General features: G+C 39.1%; 3 protein-coding genes across 3 annotated transcripts; 1 reads left to right on the top strand and 2 right to left on the bottom strand.

The window, feature by feature from the left end:
• Positions 1-766: 766 nt before the first annotated feature.
• Positions 767-4,372, top strand: tk1 (thymidine kinase 1, soluble). Its single transcript, XM_082535216.1, has 7 exons — positions 767-993; positions 1,133-1,164; positions 1,562-1,675; positions 2,246-2,339; positions 2,950-3,039; positions 3,318-3,437; positions 3,773-4,372. Exons 1-7 carry the CDS (start codon positions 922-924, stop codon positions 3,950-3,952), a joined length of 702 nt encoding a protein of 233 aa, XP_082391342.1. The 5' UTR covers positions 767-921; the 3' UTR covers positions 3,953-4,372.
• Positions 4,373-4,616: 244 nt separating this feature from the next.
• Positions 4,617-13,541, bottom strand: syngr2b (synaptogyrin 2b). Its single transcript, XM_082535215.1, has 4 exons — positions 13,182-13,541; positions 8,994-9,231; positions 7,462-7,598; positions 4,617-6,898 (listed from the first exon to the last, which is right to left on the bottom strand). Exons 1-4 carry the CDS (start codon positions 13,299-13,301, stop codon positions 6,623-6,625), a joined length of 771 nt encoding a protein of 256 aa, XP_082391341.1. The 5' UTR covers positions 13,302-13,541; the 3' UTR covers positions 4,617-6,622.
• A 1,890-nt stretch (positions 13,542-15,431) lies between these two features.
• LOC309708065 (platelet endothelial cell adhesion molecule) lies at positions 15,432-21,346 on the bottom strand. Its single transcript, XM_082535806.1, has 13 exons — positions 21,051-21,346; positions 20,927-20,953; positions 20,703-20,829; positions 20,439-20,620; positions 19,997-20,180; positions 18,396-18,499; positions 18,005-18,277; positions 17,603-17,908; positions 17,425-17,526; positions 17,312-17,339; positions 16,433-16,481; positions 16,267-16,332; positions 15,432-16,185 (listed from the first exon to the last, which is right to left on the bottom strand). The coding sequence occupies exons 1-13, from the start codon at positions 21,079-21,081 to the stop codon at positions 16,117-16,119; spliced, it is 1,548 nt and encodes a 515-aa protein (XP_082391932.1). The 5' UTR covers positions 21,082-21,346; the 3' UTR covers positions 15,432-16,116.
• Between the last annotated feature and the right edge of the window lie 19 nt (positions 21,347-21,365).

The following is a 21,365-nucleotide window of genomic DNA, read 5'->3' on the forward strand; positions in this document are numbered from 1 at the left end:
GGCTTTTCTGCACACATTGCAACGAGTGGTTATTGTAACCACTCGTTACATTGTAACCACTCGTTACAATGGTTACAATGGTTACATTGTAACTCAAATACAAATTTGAGTTGTATTTCCTATCACCTTGAAGCTGTCTGGCCATTGTCCTCTGACATCAACAAGGCATTTTCACCCAGAGAACTGCCATCCAGTGGATATTTTCTCGTTTTTGAACCATCAAAGTAAAAAAAAAAATCCCAGTAGACCAGCAGTTTCTGAAATACTTATGATCACCTTTCTTTGAACTTTCTTTAAACAGGTTGTCTTGACCACCTTGCTTCCATGATTCGATACTTGTGCAAACAACTAGTTGAACAGGTGTACTTAATAAACTGACAAGCCAGTGTATATTACAGTGAAATGTCATCAAGTGACCCTGCAATCAAACTTGTAAAATTAACCTCATGCATATACAGTAGATACTTCTTGTATGTTAATGCATAAAATATATGAAACAACACCTTTTGCTTTTATACTCAACATACAAACATCACTTACATTATTTTACGTAAGCGCATAGGGGTCTTACTTTACAAATATTAACATAAAACTGTAAATTATTAAAGAAAATATGCGCTTTTAGCCTAAAAAAGAGAGCTTTTCTTTAGCCCTCCATTTTTTAGGCTAACGAAACACCCCTCTTGGCTCTGATTGGTCAATAGTGGCAGACATGAGCCGTTGAGCCTGTTTGGCTCAAACTATATCACGTGACTCTGTGCTGATTGGTGGAACTGTGGATAAATCCGCTGACAACTGCCGGCGCGGCAAATTCAACTTCTTGTGTCCTGACTACGTTATCGTTTTGTTGATAGTAGCGGTTGTAATTACCTGGTTTTTTGTCTGTTATTTTTTTTATTACTAAGTTATTGTGTATTTTAAATGAACATGGACTGCGTAGATTTCCCAAGAGTCCTACCAAACTCACCGAGGAAAGCCCGGGGACAAATTCAGGTAGGTGTCTACAACAAAAATTACCCTCAGGTAATTAAGAAAATATAAATAACTTTAAACGGTGCATACTTGCGGTGATAAAAATTGTTATCTAACCGACTTTCACGTCCTGACGTCGACTCTTTGTTGTCGTTTGCAGGTAATTTTTGGACCTATGTTTTCAGGCAAAAGGTGGGTTCTTCACTTATAAACCTAAAGAAAGCATTTTTAGAGCCGTTAATTAGCCAGTTTTTTACGTGCCCAACGTGTAAAATTATGTTAAAACAAACTATATGAAGATTTTCCGCCCAAATCAAAACTTCCCGCCAAATTCTGCATTGTTTATCCGGCTCCCATTCATAAAAACAGTTCATGTTACTGTACAGCGTACAGTTGATACACATTAATACAGCATATGGTACATTTTAACGATCAGTGCACAGATTTTTGCACTATTTTCATACTAATCATGTTATGTAGCATTCGTTACCGCGCTTACGTGTATAGTGTCTGCACTATAGTTTTATGTCCATGTAGAAAATAAACATCCAGCTTTAACTGATGTTTGCAAACTTTATTTATTCTGCAGCACTGAACTGATGAGAAGAGTGCGCCGTTTCCAGATAGCCCAGTACAACTGCCTGGTGATCAAATATGCCAAAGATACACGGTACTCCGACACGGGCATGGCCACTCATGACAAGTAAGCCTCGTTTTTTCTGTTTACTTTGTTGTTTAGCTGAGCTGTTCATATCCACAGAAATACCCTCTGGTTTTCATAATAGGAGGAAGAGGAGACATTAGCCCAATGCAGTCTTGCTTAGTAGTTCATTTTTAATTTGTGCACAGCTGCATGCAATTTTCCGACAAGTACACCTTAGGCTGGAAGTGCTCTCTCTGGACACATTAGTTCTTAACAATAATTTTGTTATACAGCAGAGGTAGAACACCTGAAAGCATAATCCCACTGATTGTCTTCATATAATAATGAACATCAAACAAATACAGCAATTAAGTAATTCTCTAAAAGGTGAGTTTTAATAAAAATAGAGGAGAAGCTGCGTTTGCTGCTTCCTTTTACCTTAATCCAAGTTATGACACGTTAGCACCAGCTGACCTCTAGTGGTGAGACTTCTCAGATGTGCATTTTCCTGTGGAGGAGTTAGTGTGCAAATGGATTGTGTAAATATTTCAGCAGGTCAGTCACAGCAAATGCAATGACTGCACATCATCTGTCTGAAGTTAAGTTCCTTCTCTCTGGTACATCTTTTAGAAGCACAATGGAAGCTGTACCAGCAAATTGTCTGAGGGATGTGCGGCCTTTGGCACTACGAGCTTGTGTGATTGGAATCGATGAAGGACAGTTTGTAAGTCTATCTATATATTTACATTTTACATTTACCCCATTGTTTTTTGTTTTTTTCTCTCTCCTTTTTTGAAAAAAATCCTATACTGCTACCTTTCTGACTTTAAAATAAAGTCCTTCTTTTTTTTTTTATTAGATATTTTGATAGACATTTACTTTGTTTTTATTTATTTTTCCATTTTAACTAATATATTGGGTTTATTCAGTTTTGTTGTTTTGGTTTCTTACACTCTTAAAATTTTAATAGCCATTGTGCTATTTTTTTTAATTAATTTATTTTATTTTCTCTAGCCTTGTTTTTAGTTATTTCTTTTATATATTTTTACTTTTTTCATCCATTTTCTTAAAATTTTGGATTTAAAATATTTAAAGTAATTTCTGAATTTCATTTGATGTGCTCCCTTAGGCTATTCTAAACTTACATTTTAGCTTATTTTTAATTTATTTAAAATTGGTCGTCACTGAATCTTGTTTTGTTACTTTGTCAGCCATCTGAGGTTGCTAGTTGCACTAGCCTGAATGACCAGTGCTTAAAAAAATTATTTGATTTAATAGGTCTTTACTTGCATAGAGACCTTCATTAAATACTCTCTGCTTCCTTCATGTTGCAGTTCCCAGATGCTGTGGAGTTTTGTGAGGAGATGGCTAATTTGGGGAAGACAATCATTGTAGCTGCCTTAGATGGAACCTTCCAGAGAAAGGTGAGTAGTGTCCACATATCGGTGTGATACAGGTAGACTGTGGCTGCTGCAGGGCAACACCAAGCACCGCTCTGGGAAAAAGGGGTAACAAAATGTCCCAGACGATGAACATTTTTAAGGAAATGCTGAACAATCTGCAGGAGCAGAACTGATGCAGACGGCTCAATGCGCTCATTATTCCACACTACATTGTCTATTCTTTTCTTGTAATGCAATTATACCTCTGTTCATTCAGTGATATTGACTGTGCTTTTCTGCTGTCCTGCACATTCTTGTAGGCGTTTGGAAACATCCTGAACCTTGTTCCTCTGGCGGAGAGTGTAGTGAAGCTCCACGCTGTCTGCATGCAGTGTTTCAAAGAAGCTGCCTACACCAAGAGGATAGGAGCTGAAAAGGAGGTGAGGAGGCATAACTGAGGCTGTGATAAAAGAACTCTTCAAAGGGTGGTGATGAGACAGACTTAGTGTCTGTATGCAGTAAATATATTAAAAACATAAAAGAAGTGTTCACTTATATTTAATTAGTGATTCTGGATTTAACTGGAACTAACCGATCTTTGATGAGCATGATGCTGATGACTTCAAACGAATGAAAATATGCCATAGAAAATCCAGTGATATAAAATGAGAATTTTTCTCACCATTTCCTGTATTTTCTCCAGTGCTTTAGAGTTGGAGATGGAGAGTCTGCAATAAATCTGTTGTATACTTATAAAGTCTTGTCTGTGTCATAGGTGGAAGTGATTGGTGGAGCAGACAAATATCAGGCAGTGTGCAGAAAGTGTTACGGAGGTCTGATGGTTGACAAAGAGAACAGTTCTCCCTTCAGGAACGAAACTCCACAAAATGCCCTCATAGGAAAACTCGTGGACAGCGGTGTTCCCAGGAAGCTCTTCTCCTCTCTACACCTCTGAAGATGAAACAAAGACTTGGTGTACAAGTTCAGACATTTAATCGTGTGTGTGTGTGAGCAGATTGCAGAGTAAATGGGTTTTTATTTGAAATAACTGAATCTTTAATTATTTGTATGTCTGCTAAAGAATATGATCAAATCAGATTATTTGGTTTGTATTTGGTGTCTATTTGATAGATATATATATATTATTTACTTGACGCACTTAATAACCTTGAATCTAAGTAAACAACCTGCTGTCACAGAATTCAGTGTTTTGGTGATATCTGTAACATTAGTTTAGGTTGCTTTTGACATCTTGAACTGTAGCATTAGTAAATGTAAGGTGTTTAACAAATGTACTGACATTCACAAGGCCATACTCAATGGAAACACAGACTCAACGTTTTACTATATATTGTAAGTAAAATGTGTGGTTAAACTCTTTGCCATTTCTGTGGAATTCTTTACTTTTAAGATGTAAATGTTTAGTGCATACTGTGATATGTAATTACCGGTAAATACACTCACAAGCATCTGAGGCCTAAAATAACCTGTTTAAATCCAGGCAGACTCAAAGGCTGTGCTGTGAGCTGTCATGTTGGGATGGGAAAGTACAGCATATCCTCTGCAAACTATATTAAATTTGTACTACTGCAGCAAATGAATGACGCAGCATGCACAAGACGCCTGAACCTATGACTTTATTCAACAGTTGTGCATCTGTGACATTGGCACGAAGGCAAAAGAAACTGAACTTGATCAAAAACAAAACAGGAAATGATAGAAAAACCAATGAACCAAGCACAATTTGATCAGTGTTTATAAAACTTGCAGACCATGCAAATCAAACCAGTCTCGCATCTAAAACATGAGGCTATGTGCATTAACCCAGTTATGATTAACATTTAAGCAAAAGCACAAATGCAGGATACTTTGTACTTGATACGTGCAGCAAATAATCACTTTACATTTTTGTCACTGAGGCAGATATGGCTTACTTTTGAAGCTGCAAACAGGAAATAATGTTAAAGAAAAAAAAATATAGTTGAATCATTTCAAGCTCCTTTCACTGACAACTACGGGTTGCCAATTTTGATTTCAGAACTTTCAACAGTATGGAAATTAACAAAAATCATTCACGCACAGCAGTGAGGGCAGCTGTGATGCACAGCTGCTTAACCTTAAAATAACTTCAAGATTTAATCATGGCACAATTTACTATCATTCACCATCTTACATATGTCATTCAAATTTCTCCCTTTGATGCACAAATGATAAATAAGCAATGTTTTCATACAGTTGGCTTCAGTAATTTATGCACATCTTTAAAGGAACAAACCTTATTCCCCATCCACGGATATAAAAGCAGAAGCATAAGAAAAATGTTTAGTGAGTATGAGCCCATCCAACTGACAATTCAGAGTTTGCACACCCACGCCAAAACTGATGCCAGGCCAAGTTTTGAGTGTAATCAGATCGACAACAGCTGAGATTAAAAACCAGCAAACATTTAACTGTTGGGCACAAAGCAACATTGCATAACCCCAGATTTTCTAAGTGTATGTGGTGGATGCACATGTTGCAAATTAAGCACTTATTCTGTAACTATACTAACACACTGGGTATATTTCCTCTCCCACAGTGAACACTAAGAAGCAGATAATAATCAGTGTTGAGGAAACAAAATGTCACTGAGACCTTGGAGGAAGTGTGAGGCTGATCTGTTCACAGGCTAGCAAGAAAGCATTGTTAATGGCAGTTAATAAATTACTCGTCTGTATTAGGATATGGTAAATCTGTTCAATGAATGCATAGTTGTGTAGAGTCTCCTCCCCCCTCTCTATCTTAAAGGTGGGATCAAAGTCCAATGAACGCTGCTGCAGGCTGGAAACATTTAACCAATTTTTTTTACAAACACAAATCTGCTGTATTTGCCTCAGTCAGACTTGATTAAATTCAGGGTCCTCACAGTTAGTAAACATGGAAAAGAATACATTTATGGATAGATAATTTTATGGTTGTATGTAGACTCCCAAGTTTCACAAAATACAATTCTGTCAGAATTTGGCTTTACAGTAGTTTTTCACACTAACAGTCAACTCGCATTTGCAAATTAATTTAATACCTCGTAAACTAGTTGCATCTCCACAGGCTTAATAAATTGAACAAACAAAACAAAACAAAACGTATGACCAAATAAGAAAATATAATCAGCCACATACAACCATGAAAATGGCAGTTTTACTTGTGAATTGTTTGTATAAATGCATATCCTCAAGTTCCAACAGATTCATGAGCAAAACATTAAATGCTGGCCTCTTCCACTTGTGGCTGTCATAAGCACTCTTCATAATGTCACATTATGTGACCCTCTTCTACCTCCAGGATCTGCTCATTTGAGGTAAAAGTTGCATCTTTGCACAGGGGTCAAAGGTCAGATTACCCAATCATCAGCACTAATCTCAGCAGTCAGCCTGATGTCTTAAGACCTGATCACAGACCCACTGACGTAAACAGCAGTGTTCCTCTTCTCTAACATGGAGTTGCACTGCTCAGGCTCTCAAATCTGACATCGTTAAATCAGCGTGAAACCACATCAATATGATATAGCTCTGCGGGTGTGCAGTGCAACTGCAGTCAGTCCACCGACAGACGAACACCACCTGGCCCATGTGACCTCCCCTCTGTCTCAGTAGCTGGGCGGCTGGTAGCCGGCATCTACCTTGGGCGGGAGGTTTTGGGCGAGAGGAGGCTGCTGTTGGATGTCAGGCAAATTGCTGGGATAGGCTGTATAAGTAGTGGGGGTGTAAGTGGTGGGGGTGTAAGTGGTGGGATTGTAGGAGGTGGGGGCATAGGTTGGAGGATAAGGGGTGGCAATATCCGGCACCGTCTCCGTGTAGGTAGGGATGGCAACATCCTTTACACCATGGCGGAAACGACCCAGGGCGAAGTATGTTAGGATTCCCTGCATGATGAGAATAAAAATGATGAAGTCATTCAAGCTTCTGTGAAAAATGTGCAAGTAATTAATCACACGAGAGGCCGATGAGCATTTTTTTCAGCAATAACAGAAATAATGCAAATTTTACACAAGATTAAAAAATTAATGGGAGACACTCATTATGCACTGATGAGCCAAAAACACTGAGCATTCCTGCCTAAAGTGTTAAACCTCTGTTTTCTGCCAGAAGCAGCTCTGACCTGCTGAGGAATAGGCTAGAAATACAATTTGAAGGGCTCTGTGGTATCTGGCACCAAGATGTAAGCAGCTCTTTAGAGTGGACTTATTAGGCTTTTCCTTATCCTCTGTCATAGATACACTGTTATCTTAATCTTAATGAAAAGCTACAAGACTGGGGTTAACAAACACATCTAAGGGAATCAGTACATTTTCTAAAATGTTAAAGCACTCTTTTAAATCAGAAAAAAGCATCATCAAGTACACAATCAAAATATCTACAAAATACTTTCAAAACTAAATTTTACTGAATGATAAAGTGACTAAATCAAAGCCGCAATCCCACTCACCCAGGTGGCGATAGAGAAGAAGGAGAAAGCTATGGTGGCACGTGCGGCGTCTTTGGGGATTGAGTGGTCATCGGGAGTTTTACTCCACTGACTGGCCAACAGGCAGAAACACACAAACCACAGGAAGGTCCACACTCCTAAAACAAACATCCAGAGAAACAGACGCACAAATGATCACCTTTTCCTCACTGGATGGAGGAACAGAAGCGTTCAGCTGAAAATACAGATATGAAAAGATAAACAACAGGATTCCCCCGTCTCCATCTGCTCGCACGAAAACGCGCCGTTTTTCCAAACTAACACTCTTTTGTTTTCCTGAAGAATGGCTGACTGTGGAAAGCCGATGTCTGTTTATTTTCATCTGAATATGTGAGGTCATACTCCTCCTCCACCCTGCAGCTCATTCCACGTCTAATGTTGCAATGATGAATACTGCGTTATGTCAGGGAAACAGTCAGCAGCCTGTCCCAGATTACACCAACACTCAGAGGCTTTCGACATGAACAAGTTCACGCTTTAGGAACAGCTTGAATGCATGAATCACTCACTTTCTTGCGTTTTTGACGATGGTGGTGAAAACACTTCAATCTATAATCTCCATAAGATGCTCAATTAGTTTATGATGTGATGACTGCAAAGGCTGTAGCCATTTAGCTCATGCCAAGTGGATGCGAGTATCATCTTGAAAGAGAGCACTCCCATCAGGACGTGAATGATTCAGAGAACCAAGTTTAAAGAAGAAAGAAGCGCCATTTCAACAATACGTTTGAGTTTATCTAGGTCACTGAAATGAATGAAAGAAGAAACACATATTTCTGACCTCAAAATCGGGAAATGTTCTGTTATTTTATTGTTTATCATAATTTGGTGTAGTATGAATGGCAATGGGAGAGCTCTCTATCCGTAGAAAAAATAAATAAATCTAAAACTTGTGAAAACACAGTTAAAATGCAAAAATCTATGCCTTCCACATTGCACATTGTCCAAAGCCATCCAGTGGACCAGACCTGAGTCTTTATTGGGCCCATTCTGGTCACTGGGCCTTTATGTTTGACACCCTTGCATTATAGGATTAAAGGTGATCACTAAGAGGTACTTTGTATTAACATGTAGTGACCCTTCCCTCTATGTCAGGAGTGGGTAATTCATATTCCCAAGGACAGATGCTCCAAAGGGAAACAACAGCACAAACAGAGTCGAGGGTACAATTCGGTGACTCTAATTAGCAGAGGTGAGGCCCAGGAGATAGCAATCACCTATCAATCAAAGCAGCCATGCCCCAACTTTAACTCTTCACAGAATCCAAATGAGTGAGTTCTAAAAATGGTTTCGCCCTCTTTACAGCTGCTACGAATAGATAAATTACATATAGAGGCTGAAACTATGTTTGCACCAGGCTGTAAACACACTTCTGCAAACACACCCACCCACTTTGCATCACCACCAACTATTTTGCCTGTCATTGCCTCAGGTTTTTCTGTCAGTCTCTTCTTCCTTGTGCAATCTTTATAAAAATAAACGTTCATGCTCACCAGAGAATCCCAGGTCAGCAACGACAGCAAACCTCCTCTCCTCTGCGTTGCTCATAAAAGGCAGGTAAACGTCCAACACGAGGAAGGCCACACATGCCAGGAAAGCAATCACCCCGATACCGACTGCATAATGACACGCCGAGTCGTTGTGATTGAAGATGCATTTGGCCTCAGCTTCGTAGGGGGTGTTGACGTAGCCCTCTCCCGTGATACAGGCAAACACCACCATGGCAAAAATCTACAGAAAAAGAGAAAAGAAGGCGGGCATTAATGAAAACGAATGAAGAGTAAATAAACGCGGAATTGTTGGTAAAAGCTGATGTTTGCATCGCTCAAAATATCTCAAACTAATCAGGGTCCAGACATCCTCCTGGACTCAATTTATGAATGATGTGCAGGGATATCTCAGCCCTGGCAGAGGTGTCCAGTCTTAAGATGATCTTGTTTGACTTAATGTACATATAAACTTGTGACGCTCATAGCGAATTCAATAAGCTAAGAGTCAACAAAAACAGATATTTTTCTATCATGTGTAACATGTGCCGCAAATCCACCATTATAATATTGTTGTTTAAAAATAAAATTCATCCAATGTGATGTTCGGCATGTACAACTGTGCCCTGGAGAGCTACAATAGGCTAGACGAAGATACTGTGTGAGCAGTTTGGAGATACTTTAGGTTTGTTAAACCAACAAGTTCTACTTTTTTCTTCGTGGTTTAAAATAGAAGAAAAAAAAAAAACACCCAGAAAACCTGATAAAAATGCAGCGGCAGCTCTGTCGCTGTCAGCTTCTTGCTCGCTCTCTCTTTAACATTTGTCAGGGTTATTGTCAGTTACAGTAACATTATCATCCTTTACTTGTTGTCTCCAATCATGCACACGGTGAAACAGACTAGAGGAGAGAAACCAGCATGACTTTAAACGACAGGAAAACGCAGAAATGACTCTCATACCAAACTACAATGACAAAAAAATACAAATATTTTTTCTTGGTTGCACTATGCATTATTTAAGTAACTGATGAATAGTTACATTTATGTATTTATTTACTTGTTACATTTTGTTTCAGTCATTTTTTATGCCATGTCTGATGTTTACTTATAGTTAGGAATAAAGTTTATGAATTTTACACTGGACACTTTGTATTGCCAAGAACCCAACGACATCAGTGTTAGTACTAAAGAAGTGCTGTATCACTGTGTGTCTGTGTCTCTGCATCAAGCAGAGGTTGGATATTTAGAGTGAAGGTCACCAAAATGGGCAAAATGGATGGAAAACAACAATCTGCATTTTAGATATGCTGTTGTTAATAAACATAAAACCAAGAAAAGATCTTCACCTGTCTTTGGATCTGTGAGTTCAGTGTAGCTTACAGAACGTTGGCGTGCAGATCAAAAATTAAACCTGTTGGGCAAGTAAAGAACTTTGTGCTTTCAAGTGTTATTTGTTTTTCAGACCTTCAAACGTGTGAAGGTGTTTAACTCTTTGCAGGCATTACATGACCTTTTCAGCTCCTTCCAGACAGCCGTTGTTCTAACTTTATGAAAAATGAAAGTTCCTAGAAAATACGTAATGTGCTGTAGCATGAAGGCAACATGTAAAATACTTTTTAAGCAGCCAATTCTTCAATGTGTTTTTGTATGCAACAGCTGGAAGTAGGATCAAAAAGAGGCTTGTTTTAGAACTCATGTGAGAAAGTTAGCAAACACCCCCAGGTTTGTCTTGTCTTCACACCACATCTATCAAAATGAAATGAAACTGTTTAGCAACAACAAAGTCACAAAAGCGGGTGATTTTTGTGGAAAATGGACAAGCTACATAATTATAACATAACATCTTTTCTTACTATCAACCCCTGAAATATGGACTTTCCTTCATGTTAGTATGTGGAGTGTTTATTCCCTCTGACAGGCTGTCCCGTGGTTGGCTTCTCTGTGCTCTGGTTACCCACCTAACCATGTGACCTACTTCTGAGTGCAGCTGCCTGCCATGTGATTCCTGAGATGCCACCAGCTCCCTAACATTGCTTATAATGAGATCTGGGAGGAGGACAGAGAGAGACTGTTTAACTGGTGGGAAGGGAAAGAAGGCCAAAGTCCTGCTGGTGGGATGAAACCAACGATACAGAAAATAAGCTGCAGACAGAGACATTGGAGAAGTGAAAAGCGGGGAGGGGGGTTCCCTAAAATGGAACAAAAGTAAGACAGGGACTTTCAGAGGAGTAGATGGAAATTTTTGTACATTTTTAAAAGAACTGAAAGTATTTGTGCAATGAATAACAAATGTCGAACCGACGCACAAGTGTCACATGTTGATTTGAACTTTCAGTCAATAAGCAACGCAAATAAGATTTGTTTGGATGACTTGTTTTTGCATTAAACCTAAATGACACGCATTTAGTTACATAAATATACTGCAAATATACTGTTTCAGGGAAGGTGTAGCTACTTTTAATGGCCAGGAGCGAGTGTATGCCCTTTTTTGTTTCAGGTAAGGCTGTTATAGCCCTTCCACCCAAAAAGCAAACAAACAAACAAAAAACCCAAAACAAACAGGTGTGTAAAAATATGTAACAATACAAGTGATCAAAATAACAAAATATAAAGACTCTGTGGAAAAGAAACAACTGGACATACCCTTTATACAGGAAATGTCTTAAGTTTGTGGTCAGATTGGTCAAAACTGATATTTAAACAACAGTTGCTGTTCATACTTAGAAAGGTCTCTCAATCATATGGAATTATAAGTGCAAACTCAGGAAGGCATGTAGGAAGTTTGCCCTGGAGAAGCTACGAAAAGCAGTAAGATGACTGAATGTAAGGTGAGTCATATTTACTAAGAAAACTGGTATAAAATAGGAAGATAAATCCCACAATCATGTTGTTGGAAAGTTCTGGGGAACTGGAGGCGGTTTGCACTTCTCCTTTTCCCATGTTTTGGAGCACACTATGTGGTAATGCGGTATTCTAATAAAGGTTAAACTGTGTTGAATGATATTGCAAAAGTTTTTGTAAAAAAAAAAAAATTGCCTAGTTACAACAGCCGGGCAACATATTCCATTCACTGGTACACAATTCATTCGTGACACACAATATTGCAATAAATGCCAGCGTTAATGGAAAATGAAAAAAAAAAAGTTAAATAAAAACTATGATAACACTGGTCCCAGGACCAGGTGTGCTCCTCTTTTGTGCAATCATACATGCAGGTGTCATTTTCTAAGATTAAAATCACCAGAGATACACAGTGATCCAGCCTGGAAGAATCTGGGATGAGCACAGCTGCACTGCATATGTGTGCCAGTCACAGGGGGAGATCAGTAGCAGACATTCAACAAGCATAACAGAGTAGCGGGTGTCACCTTACCTGCCTGTTAGCCCCTGTTTACCACTGACACACACATGCACACAGACAACAGCTACAGCCAAGGGCACAGTCTGTCCTCATCTGCCACACTAAAAACTGTTCACTCTGCAGATTAATGTGTGCGCTCGTCTTTGCCCGAGCCTGTCCTGCACGGGAGAATATTAATCTTCATTTACAAAGCACACGACAGTCAAGCTTAGTACATTCTGTGGAGATGTCGTAGCTCGATTTCAACTAGGAAGTGTTCAAGGACAGAAAACGGTCCTTCGGTGTCTGCTCAGTCACTCAGGGTTGCACAACAGTATGTTTTTCACTATATCAACGGTCTCATTGAGATTCATTTAGGACTTTGCACATCCCAAATTCTGCGTGCCTTAAGATTTACCCAGCAACAGGTGATTAGGGCTGTAAAAGTTCCGAGAACTTTCTCTCAGCACGATTTCCCCTTTTTAATGTAAACACCACCTACTCTGACGCTTCAGCCTCGAATAATAAAGACTTTTAAAAACATCGACTTCCATCCGCTGTGTGAAGTGAAATTATGAGAACGTAATCTTGTGGATTATAAGGAGTTAATTATTAATGCCGATATCTGGCAGGTAGTGTTTTCCCGGAAGTGCAGTTTTCAGTCAGCAGCAGCGGGGGTGACCTGCGGCGCTGTCACGGAGAGTCTTGCTGTAAATACGACGCCCGCCGGAGGAAGCGCACAAAGCTGCCCGCTGTCCCGCGGCATTACCAACATATCTCATCTTCACCTCTGTGCGCGGACTTGCTCACATACCCCGCTGGACCTTTAGTTTCAAACACAAACAGCACTCACCCAGCTGAGAAAGCGCACGATGGTCTGAGGCTGGCGGATAAACTTGTAAAAGTCGAAACCTCCTCCTGCGAGCGCAGCTCCGTACGCACTTACACCGCCCGTCTCCTCCATGTCTGCCATTCAGCCGATCCTCCGGTGCGAGTAGACCTAAGGGGAAAGCAACGCTCCGGTCACAGTCGACTAAAACTACCAGCTACCGCCGCCTCCTGCACTCAAGTGGGACCAGCTCGGAGACACCTGAGGTAGCCGCTGTGCGCAGAAGGGGCGGAGCTACACAGAAAACTGTGGCCAAGTTACTCTTCAGCGGGAAATACGTCGTAACAAAACTTGGTGGCGAAGTAACTATCAGCTACTGTGATTGGTCCGCTCAGGATTACCGACGCTTACTGCGCGTTTTCGGCTACTGCAGTCTTCAGCGAGAGAACAACAACCATCGCGATAATACGATCATAACAAAAATGATAATAATAACAGCGTCAACATAAGGACTCAAAAACGCAGACAAACTATCAGAACTGATGAGATATGGAAACGCTAGTGGGACAAATAAGTTTGCCTCTGAAAAACAAACACACAAACACACAAACACACACACACACACACACACATCCTTGCATTTTATATCTAAGTGAGGAAATCTAATTGACACAATGCGTTCCCTAAACCTAACCTTCAAATATGAATGTCTAACCTTTAGCCTAAACCTAACAAGAACTTAACACACTAACACTAAAACCACATTTTGAGCGTCAAAAATGCCTTCAAACTTGTGTGGCTCAGAAATTGGTTGGTTACTTATATTAGTAGATAGACTGTAGTGAACATGATTTATGAAGGGGTTATACATAAAATAAAGAAATAACTTGTTTTGAAGTATTTTTTAATTCTGCATATTTGTGCCAATATTGTCATCAGTCCAGTCATTTTTGGTTACTTCCAGTAAGTTTTTAGAACTGTGATGTTATATTTGTTACAGTTTCTGCTGCCCCCTTGGCTAGATCTCTCTTGAAAAACACATTTTTAATGTCACTGACACTTTTTACCCAGATATATAAAGAATATATAAAAGTATGGTTGCAGCAGATGCTTTTTGATAGGAATGCTCTTTCTGGCTCTAAATTACTTGATGTGATCGATATTTAGTGATATGACTCACCTATTTTTGACAGATTTTAGGTCAAAAAGCCATTTTTAAAAGCTTAAATTCCCTCAGTCATTTCTTGGCAAATACCGCCATGGAGGTAATGGTGTAGGGGTCATGTAGATTTCCCACTGAAGCATAATTCAGGAATGACCCTGTTTACCTGTTAAAGCTCTACAGAGGTTCCCTGCAGAAATCTTCATTTTCTGAGAGCCATTACTTACCAGAATTTCTAGAACTGGACCAATTACACCTACTGAATGGTTCTGCAGAGTTTGAAAACTGCAGGTAATGCACTGGTTCTTATATATAACTGAGCACTCAAAGTGCTCTTATACAATTTACCTCATTCACCGATTCACACAAGCACTTTTTTCTGTGCTTTTCATCTAGCATTCACACTCCGATAGATGCAGCAGAGCAGAATGGAGCAGACAACCAACCTTCAGATTGATAGGTGACCTGCTCTAGCTCCTGAGTTACAGCCACCCCAATGTATCAAATATGTATTCAATGTTAAATGTATGTTTTGTTTTATTTTAATGTAGTGCATTTTTATTCCAGGTGTGGTGAGGCTAAGAATAAAGAAGCTTATTTCAGACAAGAAAGCCAACTATAGGTCAAAATCTTGTGTTATTATCTGAAAATTTCACAGCAATGACACAAAATTTAAGTTATTATCTAATTTAGAAAAATACATTTTAGATATTTGAATTTTTAAAAGTAGATAATAACCCCAGATTTTTACTCATAGACGACGTATAGGTGGCAAAAAAAAAGTATTTTTTTCCAGTGGTAGATACAAGCTTACACAAATGGCGGCAACATTGTGCAGAACAGAAAGTGTGCAAAGTTTCTAAAAAACATTTTAGAAACAAATTGATTATTTGTCAAGTAACCAAGTGGTTTTACTGACTATAGTGGCCATAAGCTCATTCATGTATGACTAAAATTCATAAATTTTATAATGTAGTCAATTATGTGTTTCAAAAGTCTTTATCCAGAAATGAGTTAAGACAAACACGAATGTACAAACGAAAGATGATTTATTTAGAGAATTCTTGTATTAAACGTTTTACCATTCCACACACCCCCCCCCCCCCCCGCCCAAAAAAAATAAAATAAAATTTCTATGCTAAATTATATGCTATCATCATTTTTCACACCAAAATATAGATGAACTGATAACTTTGTAATAGTTTGACCAACAAATAATTACAATAAAATCATCATAGCCCAGACACAGTCTGAACAAATTTGTTGTTTTTAAATGTGTAATATTTAATATTTTCTGCAACACTCGGAGCTTGCTATATCCTGGTTTGTTAGCCAGTTTTCACTGCAAAACATTACAATGTAGAGGTTACGAGTGAAAATCATGATAAAAATAAACAAACCAAACAAACACATTAATTACCCCACATAACTTTCCTTAATCCATGCATACAAATCGCCCAATTCCTGTAAAGCACAAAGAAAAGCCGTGGAACAAGTAAACTGACAAACTCGTGTTAGAAAATAATTTTGCAATCAAAAATTATCACACAGGCACATATAAATATACAACTGGGGTCAAAAATGATTCCACTGGTTAAAGAGAGTTCTTTCTTTCTTAATTTTGTTTCCCTCATCCTCATCAGTATTAAACTTGGCACCTCTGACTTAACTTGTCCTTCACAATGTTTTACAGATAACTGGTAAAAGTGCTCATGCTGTAAGGACGCTGCAGCACTGACCAAATGTTTATTTCACTACAACAGTTCACGTTTAGAGAGCAAACATCCACGTAGTTCTTTAAACTGGTTCATCCTTCAAAGTCTTCTTCTGAATCTGGGGCCATTCATCTTCAGAGGATTCAGATGCCTGAGGGGAGAAAACAAACAAAATACTTCAACGGCTTGTTTATCTCTAACTGGGTAACAAAAGAAACGTATCTGGCCTCACCTGATCGAATTCATCCTCTCTCGCTGCTTTCAGCAGATCAGAATCATCACTGTGGACTGAAAAGTCCTATAAGAAGACATTATTGAGCGGTGCTTACTGTGCTGGGAGTAAAGTGGTACAATACAATCAGTATGTCATTGAATGCACTAAAGAAATCGCCACTTACCAGCTTGTCCTCATATACAGCTTTGCTTCTCTGCATCTCCAAGCTCCACCTGCAAAGAGACAAAATGCACATGTAGGCTACAGCTGTCTTAAGAATGATTAAGTGTGCAAGCACAGACATTTTTATAGTCCCATACAAGGGAAGGAGAGAAAGGGGTGTGAAAAAAGTGGTCAAATTCAAAACAACTACAGTTACTTTAATACCCCAAAGTGATTCAATCTCCACAGACTTCCATGTTATTCATTTTATTTCATTCGTTATTTATATCTTAAACTGCTGTTAGGTTGTTGAAAGCTGACCCATTTTAGTGAAGTCAAAAATAAGTAAGTAGCATTTCATGTGACATTTTTTATAAGACACATTGATCACTTGTTTCAGTTCCATTATCATAAAAAAACCCCCAATTTTTCCAAATTTCCAAACCACAGCACCCCATGTTCAATCTTAGCTCCCCAAATCTTACATGTCATTAAAGACAGGATCACAAATGTACTCATAGCTCTCTGGTAACCCTGTGATGGTGAGTCTTAACTGTAGACAAGAAGGGTGTAGCATCTAATATACAGTAGAGTTTTTCCCTTGATAGCTTTAATATTTAACCACAAACAAATAAGAATCTAGGCTTGAACATTACATTCATTGTTGCTGTTCTTTGAAAAGCCGCTGTGCTGCAAAAGGAAAACAGGAAGCAGGGCCACTTTACTTTGTTACTTATAGTCCACCATTGTTTCTTTCAGTGGCCTATGGTGGATAACACCCCAATAAAAACAAAGAAAAACCTGACTCTGGAGGAAGTAGCACAGTTCCCTTCACATAGGAAGCATTGACATTATAGTTACTATACTTTTCAGCAGTTTCAGAATTAAACAAAGAACTCACAGAGACTTTTCTCCATACTGCCTCTTCCCTGAAACGAAAGTGAATAATGTTATTTCTCAGCAGCAAATGCAAAGGCTGCAAAACGAGATGAAAGAAAAAGCATCTGTACTCACTGAAAATCACTCCAATCCAGCAACAAGCAGACATCAGGAAAATCAAAAAGGCAAAACTTCCAAATACAACTCCCACTACAAAGTCAGGAATGCGGTTCAGCACTAGAGGGGGAGGAAGATGAAGAGATGATTTAAGCTGTCACCTGGTATCTGTATGTTTGACTCAAATCAACTGTACCTTCTTTATCCAAATATCGTCTCTTGCTGCTTATGGCGGTGCTGTTGTCGAAGCTGTCTGATACTTCACAGTAGTACGTCCCGGCGCTTTCCCTCCCCACAGATAGCAGGAGTATCGATCGTTGTGGCATCTGGTCCACCACATAGTAGTAGGTTCCTCGATCCTGTAGGAGGGTTTTGTCGTGGAACCACTGATAGTGTGGATGTGATCCCTTCTCGGCTTTGCAGTAGAACCTCAGGCCAGTTACAGCGTAGTTTTCTCCAGTGTCGTAGTCATAATGCATTGTCACAGGTCCACTAACAGGGACTGTTGGATGCCAGAAAGGGATGTCAAGACAAATAGATGTTAACTGTAAAAACACATGCTTATCTCAGTAATTTCTTAACAGTTTTAAAAACATACCAACATGCAAGGGCAACCACTGACTGTATGTGGTCTGTTCTCCGTTGCTCGCATGGCATCTGAGAAAGCCTAAGTGGCGGTCCATGACCAAAGGAAGCTTAAATACGTAATGTCTCTTTTCCACTGTCATGTTGATGACCTGCTCTTTCCCACGGTACAGCGAGTAGGTGATAGGCAGATCTCCTCGTGTTGAGTTACAGACAACCATCGCAAAATAATTTTGTGGCTCTTCCTTTAACACAGTGAAGGAGATGTCAGGGGTTGACACAAACTCTGAAAGAAGAGTAAGAAGAGTGATGTTATTTTGTTGATCTGCTGTCAAAAAAACAAACCATGATGAATTTACGAAAACATGACCAGAAGGATTTTTCCCCACAAAATGAGTGCTAACCTTTGACTGTGATTTCAATTTCAGAGCTGTTGGAGGTGAAGACTGTTTTGTTGAAGACGTTGGTAGCCACACACTTGTAGGAGCCACTGTCTTGAGGATTTGTTCTGAGGGTGACAAAGAAAACTATTCCTGTAATATTTGAATTTATTGTTTCCATAGACTGTACAGGAAAAATAGGTGTCAATATATGGCCAGCAGGGGGCAACTCCTCCAGTTACGTAAAAGAAGTCTAGAGGAGTTCTAGAGTCTATGAGAGATTGACTCTTAAATCATTTTCTGATAAGTTTATGGTCTAATCACACTAGTTTCAGGTCCCTGTTAGTTTCTGTTAGAGTCAAAAGAAGAATATCAGGTATGCTTTAGGGTGGGCCTACCTGGTAAATTAAAAACCTTGTATCTGTCAAAACATTTGGTCTGAATGACTGTTTTATAAATTAGCTGATGATTTCTTAATCAGTCTTAAATGATTATTCTTAATGGTTATGCAATGTTTTCTCTTGTTTAAACTGACAAACAGCAACATCTATGGTGGCCCTGAGAGGCCAAACGGACTGCAACTTAAGAAAACACCAGAAACAAGAAAAACGCTGCAAAAGCACACAAAACACAACGGAGATAGGAAAAAAGAAACCATAAATAGGAAAAAACAGATTTCCAAAAGCACAAGGGAAGTGTTTCTGGGGAGACAATAAACCGACGGACCAGTTGCAGGAACCAAAATATGCTAAGAATTGCGCTGGGAGACACTTGTGGAGAAGTGGAGGATCTATCGGTTTTGTGAGGAAAGAAAAGATGAGAGGTAAGTGTGTTAGTCTAACTATTAGCCTAAAAATCCATCATCAGTATTATATGAATCATGATAAAACACACCTACCATGTTTTGGGTTCCTGCAACATGTCCGTCGGGTTATTGTCTCCCCAGAAACACTTCCCTTGTGCTTTTGGAAATCAGTTTTTTCCTATTTCTATTTTCCTTTTTCCTATTTCCGTTGTATTTTGTGTGCTTTTGCAGCGTTTTTCTTATTACTGGTGTTTTCTTAAGTTGCAGGCCTCTCAGGGCCACCGTAAAACATCAGACATTTTGGCCCATTCTTCTTTAAAATACTACTTGATTTAATTGAGTTTTAGTAGTATTCATTTACGCACAGCCCTTTTAAAGTCCTGCCACAGCATTTAAATCAGAACTTGATTCTTTTCTTTTTCAGTCATTCTGTTGTAGATTTGTATGTATGCTTGGAATCATTCCATGACCCAGTTTGGGCAAAGCTTTAGCTGTTGGACAGATGGCCTCACATTTGACTGTGCAATACTTAGAGGTGTTCATGAACAACTCAATGACTGAAAACATCTGTTGTTGCAAAACCAGCCCAAATCATCAGCTCTCCATCATGCTTGACAGTGAGTATGAGCTGTTGGCTGTGTTTGTATTTCACTAAACTTAAACTTGGTTGCAGTTGGTGATGATCAGGTAATCAAGTGCGTTTGATTTGCAGCACGTGGTTTTTTAGATAATCCTACGCTGTCAGAAGCTCAAATGTAAGTGGACTGTTGATTATTAGTAACATGCACCTGCTGGATTGCTTCATTTGATTGTCACTAACCTGTAGATCGTGAGCTGGTTGTCATAAATACGACGGAGGGAAGACGGCGATACAAGCTGATCACTGTGCAGCCATTTGTAGGAGATATAATTTCCAGCGCTAAGTTGACAGATTAGCTGAAGTGTTTCTCCCTCAAAGAAGTCATCTGGACCAGAATTGATGATCTGTGCACCTTTCACCGGCTCTGCAGGACAGACACAAGAACAGGCTGAGATCATGGTGCACTTTCTGAACAACAGTAATGCTTATTGATACTGACTACTGTTTCCCCAAACTTCAGCCCCCAACTTCAAAAACAAAAGCAGTTATGTTTTTTTTTATATCCAAAGCACTGGTGAAACACAATGAAACAGTTTTATTAAAAAAATAATTAAAAGATAATAAAGACAACCCAGAGTGATAGTCAGCAACTGTTTATATGCATATAAATAAAGGGACTCACCGATAACCTTTAAATAGTGTAGGTTGCTGGATGTGGAATTAATATGAGAGATGGAGCGGTTTTGTACGCTAGCCACACACTTCAGATAGCCGTCATAACGCTTTTTGATAACCATGGGAATGTTTGCGGCCTCCCCTTCCAGTGAAGTGTATTCACCCAATGCCTTGTTGGGGTCATCCTCCCTGTAAAAAGGGTAGTAATTAGAAAAATGTCATCATTTAATGTAACGTGTCTCACCACAGTGGTTAAATTGAATGTACCCACTTAAATATCTGCAGCAGGATTTCGTGATTTATCGGGTGGTTCGGCACTTCACATTGAAACTCTACATACGTTTTCACCAAAGCCTCATTGGGGCCATACAGTTGTGGATGCCCCAGAAAAAACTGACCTATAAAGAATAGAAGGAAAGACAATGAAAATATCACAAAAAGAATCAACAACAACACAATTAAAATACACACATACAAACAGTAACGCTCACTTACTGCTTTCCTTAAAGCAGCAGCACAACCCTGCAGGGATGAAAAAACGAGAAAGAAACTAAAGAGATTGGAAGATTTTAACATTGCGAAATATTAAGTTTACTGTGGTTCCCTTTGTGTTGCTTACCCAGAATGACCACAAAGAAGGAAGCAAGCATCTTCTGGAAAAACAACAGACTTTAATACAACATTAGTCCTTGAAAATTATTACAGGGAGCTGCTGTCAGACACAAGTGTGACAGTTGTCAGTTTTAAACTGTGTGTTTAGGCAATGCATGTGGAAAAGTACGCACACACCCTCTTCGAAACATGTGCAAATAACTGATAGTGTTACTCTGGACCTCCCTGCTCCGTGCCTCTGTCATATCAGCTAATTAACTGGTGTTGTTTGCTATGAATATCACGTGAAACACAGTGTAAAGTAAAACTGAAAGTAAGTGTT

Source organism: Aulonocara stuartgranti (genome assembly GCF_965226115.1).
Source record: "Aulonocara stuartgranti genome assembly, chromosome: 6".
Taxonomy (NCBI): Eukaryota; Metazoa; Chordata; class Actinopteri; order Cichliformes; family Cichlidae; genus Aulonocara; species Aulonocara stuartgranti.

What these genes read in the sequence shown, in the direction of transcription:
- tk1 (XM_082535216.1), top strand. Translation starts at nt 922, where the DNA reads ATGAACATGGACTGCGTAGATTTCCCAAGAGTCCTACCAAACTCACCG. An exon ending in CCTATGTTTTCAGGCAAAAG is followed by an intron (nt 1,165 to 1,561) that starts GTGGGTTCTTCA and finishes TTTATTCTGCAG; the next exon opens with CACTGAACTGATGAGAAGAG. An exon ending in ATGGAACCTTCCAGAGAAAG is followed by an intron (nt 3,040 to 3,317) that starts GTGAGTAGTGTC and finishes ACATTCTTGTAG; the next exon opens with GCGTTTGGAAACATCCTGAA.
- syngr2b (XM_082535215.1), bottom strand. Translation starts at nt 13,301, where the DNA reads ATGGCAGACATGGAGGAGACGGGCGGTGTAAGTGCGTACGGAGCTGCG. An exon ending in TCGTGCGCTTTCTCAGCTGG is followed by an intron (nt 9,232 to 13,181) that starts GTGAGTGCTGTT and finishes CTTTTTCTGTAG; the next exon opens with ATTTTTGCCATGGTGGTGTT. An exon ending in TGCTGACCTGGGATTCTCTG is followed by an intron (nt 7,599 to 8,993) that starts GTGAGCATGAAC and finishes TGTTTGTTTTAG; the next exon opens with GAGTGTGGACCTTCCTGTGG.
- LOC309708065 (XM_082535806.1), bottom strand. Translation starts at nt 21,081, where the DNA reads ATGCTTGCTTCCTTCTTTGTGGTCATTCTGG. An exon ending in CTTCTTTGTGGTCATTCTGG is followed by an intron (nt 20,954 to 21,050) that starts GTAAGCAACACA and finishes TCATCCCTGCAG; the next exon opens with GGTTGTGCTGCTGCTTTAAG. An exon ending in AACCAGCTCACGATCTACAG is followed by an intron (nt 18,500 to 19,996) that starts GTTAGTGACAAT and finishes TGTCACCCTCAG; the next exon opens with AACAAATCCTCAAGACAGTG.